The 3,159-nt window shown below is 43.6% G+C and overlaps 1 protein-coding gene across 2 annotated transcripts; it reads left to right on the forward strand.

Moving 5' to 3' along the window:
* Positions 1 to 774: 774 nt before the first annotated feature.
* Positions 775 to 2,789, forward strand: LOC118489746. Of its 2 annotated transcripts, none has more exons than XM_035987289.1 (2): positions 775 to 1,393; positions 1,560 to 2,789. In XM_035987289.1, the coding sequence occupies exon 2, from the start codon at positions 1,884 to 1,886 to the stop codon at positions 2,658 to 2,660; it is 777 nt and encodes a 258-aa protein (XP_035843182.1). In that variant the 5' UTR covers positions 775 to 1,393; positions 1,560 to 1,883; the 3' UTR covers positions 2,661 to 2,789. The 2 variants fall into 2 exon arrangements, with proteins under 2 accessions (XP_035843182.1, XP_035843183.1); XM_035987290.1 differs by having other exon boundaries at positions 1,560 to 2,781.
* The last annotated feature ends 370 nt before the right edge of the window (positions 2,790 to 3,159 follow it).

A 3,159-nucleotide genomic window follows, 5' to 3' on the forward strand; every position in this document is an offset into this window, starting at 1 on the left:
AAACCCTAAACCCTAAACCCTGTAATAGGCCCAATGCTGTTGATGCAGTAAACTTAGGCCCAACTGATTTGGATCATTTTCCACCGCTAAGAAGGGCTGGGCCAATTAGTTCAAGCCCAACCTCAGCTGGCCCAAACATCTATGGGTTAAAATCTGATCCGGTTATTATGGAAGTTAAGGGCCCGAAAAATGGGAGTGGTTTTTTTGATGTGTCGAAACAAAATTTTGGGTCTAGACAAAGCCCAATTATTGATACAAAAAATTCGTTTGACACACTTCAAAATGAGGAAGATTGTTTTGACACCGAGTTTGGATTGTGGGAAAAAGAAATGCTTATGGTTCGGAAATATTATGAGAACAACACATGCCCGCCAGAAGAAGTCTTTTCCTCTTGGTCCGACAAAATGAAAGCTTATTATGTCATGTTGACAAAGTTTGACCCGGTGAATGAAGCGATGGTTGAAACAAAGAATGAAGATGAGATAGAGGTTGAGTCCGAGACGGATGAATCGGCAAGAGACATCGCACGAGGAGTTTAGCCTTTATGTCATTTTTCTTTTTTGATGGTTGTTGTATGTTTTGTTTTGTTGGGTAGTCTTTGGCGTGATGCCTTGGCTTTCCTTTTTTGTATTCTCGTTTGAAATTATTATTACCCGGGGGATTCCCTCGTTTCCGAAAAAAAAACCCTAAACCCTAAACCCTAAACCATAAACCATAAACCCTAAACCCTAAGATTTTTCATTTGCCTAATTTTTTCTCTCTCTAAGAAATCTCTCTGCCGTAACTTCTTCCTTCATGAACGAAATCTCTTCAATTCTCTCAAATACTCCTCTGATTCCTCCTCTTCCCCCTGATCCACCTCCTAATTCGTCTTCTACATCTCCGATTTCAACCCAGGTGGTTCAAATTGGAGCTAATTTCGTTCCTGTTGAGGCATCTCCATGTCAGCCGCTTTCAAATGGAGCTCCCCAAATCGGCTCAGTAGCTCAGCCGACACCAGCTATAGGTGATAATCTCACAGCCGCCACACAGGAAGTAAGTGATGCGGCATCTGATGGGCTCACATCTTCTGCTTCAGCATCAAGTGTTGCAACGATTCAAGAACCATTCCCTGATTTGGTGTTCAATCGGGAGAATCCGGCTATCCAGCAACCTCCGAGCAGTGTTATCCCTAATTGCCAGTTGCAGGAAGATGGTGGCTCGGCTATACCTATTACTGGTATAGATAAATTTCAAACCTCTAAGCCCAAAGAGAGTTCCCCAAAGAAAAGTGTGAAATCAAGCAGAGGCAGGGGGGAAAAAATGAGTTCGGGTGACCCTGATTTGGATGCTGCCCGTGCCGCTGCTGTTGCCCATGATGCAGCTCTCCAACAAGAGTTTGATAAGGCGAAAGGTATTTCTCATTCTACTCGTTCTCGCACTAAACAATCAGGGGTGCAAATTGCTGGTTTTGGGTGGTTAGAAAACAGAAGAAATCGGTTAAATATAGTCCGATGTTATCTGATATGAGGGTCAAAGAGTTTGTGTCAAAAACTCTGATGTCTGCAAGCATTCTGCAGCAAGGGTTGGAAAATGGCGAGGCTGCCCTCTGTAGTGGCAGTGGAAAGAAGAAGGATGGTGCGCTAGGGGCATCACAAAAGTGCACTACGTCTGGTGATCCCTTTATCGGTGTATCAGGTAATACCAGTTCTGTTACCTGCCCAAATATAAATAAAATAGGGGATGATTATGTTTCGGTTCACTCTGATGATTCGGATGAGGGCATGGATACGAGTACAGCATATATTGGGGTTGCTGTTCAACAGGGGCAAAATGGTAATATTGATAGTCAGCAGGGTGGTATAAGGGCTGCAGATCTGTAGTGTGTCACTGCTCATTCCACTATGGCAGTTCCTAAGTCATTGAAGGGGGATGGAAAGTCTGGGCAGCAGGGTAGTTTGAAGGCTGCAGAGGTGCAAGATCATATTATGGGGGTGGTTGAAGTTGCTGATGCTAATCAACCTCCTTCGTTCATGCTTGGTAACATTATGCAGCCTATTGCAGCTGGAAATACATCGGGTCGCATTTCTCAAGGGTCAGTTTGGGACAGAAAACCTTCGGGCCCTCTTTCTTACGGCCAAATGATGAAGCGTCACAAGGAGGAGAATGACGTGAAAATGGAATACTTTCCTCCCACCGTTACTCCCGAGGGTAACACTCGTATTTTTATCTCTCAAGATGATCTCCTTGTTTCTGCCCAGGTATACCCGTTACATCTTTATGGTTATTTCCTTGGCACTTCGATGGATTTTAGAGTAGTGGATAGATGCTTGCGGCGTCTTTGGAGATTGTGTGATTTGGACGAAGTTACAAAAAGCCCTGTTGGTATTTTCTACTTTAAATTTAAGAGTGAAAAGGGTCTTAATGATGTTCTCGAAAACGGTTCGTGGATGGTAAATAATATTCCTATTTTCTTAGATAAATGGATTCCGGGGTTAAGTTTAGAAAAAGTTGAATCTTCGACTGTCCCATTGTGGGTGACTACTCATAACATCCCATTGGACTTGTGGACGTCTACAGGGACCAATAAACTTATGAGCGGTATGCAAGGTTTAAAAAGGCGAAGTGAGGCGCGCCTCGAGGCGTACGCCTCAGGTGAGGCGCTGAAAAATCGCAACTGAGGCTTAGCCTCACAGGGGGGAATTGAAACCTAAGCCTCAACCATACGAAGGCGGTCTGAGGCGGTGAGGCGGTGAGGCGAGGCGGTGAGGCTTAAGCCTCACCAGACTTGTGCAAATTGATCAGTTTTTTGTTTTCTGGACTATTTTTTTCGGCCCAAATAGTTTTTATTGGGCCTAATTGGTGGTCAAGTCCAACAGTTAACTTAAAAAAACATTACGAGTCCAATAGTTAAGTTAAAAAAACATATCGTAGGTTATAAGAAAACCCTAATCGAAGAACAGCAGTCAATCATCTTCTCCAGCCAGTCACGCACGCACTCAACCATCTTCTGATTCTTCTCCAGCATCGTGATTAAGCCAATTTCATTCCGATTTCAGGTTTTTCTCGCCATATGAAAACCTTGAGGAGGAGGATGATGATGATGATGCGGAGTGGAACGAGTATCATGATATTTAGATGTCAGTTTAAGCTATTTGAACTATTTTATGGAGTTTGTTT

This window comes from Helianthus annuus, chromosome 2 (assembly GCF_002127325.2).
Source record: "Helianthus annuus cultivar XRQ/B chromosome 2, HanXRQr2.0-SUNRISE, whole genome shotgun sequence".
Taxonomy (NCBI): domain Eukaryota; kingdom Viridiplantae; phylum Streptophyta; class Magnoliopsida; order Asterales; family Asteraceae; genus Helianthus; species Helianthus annuus.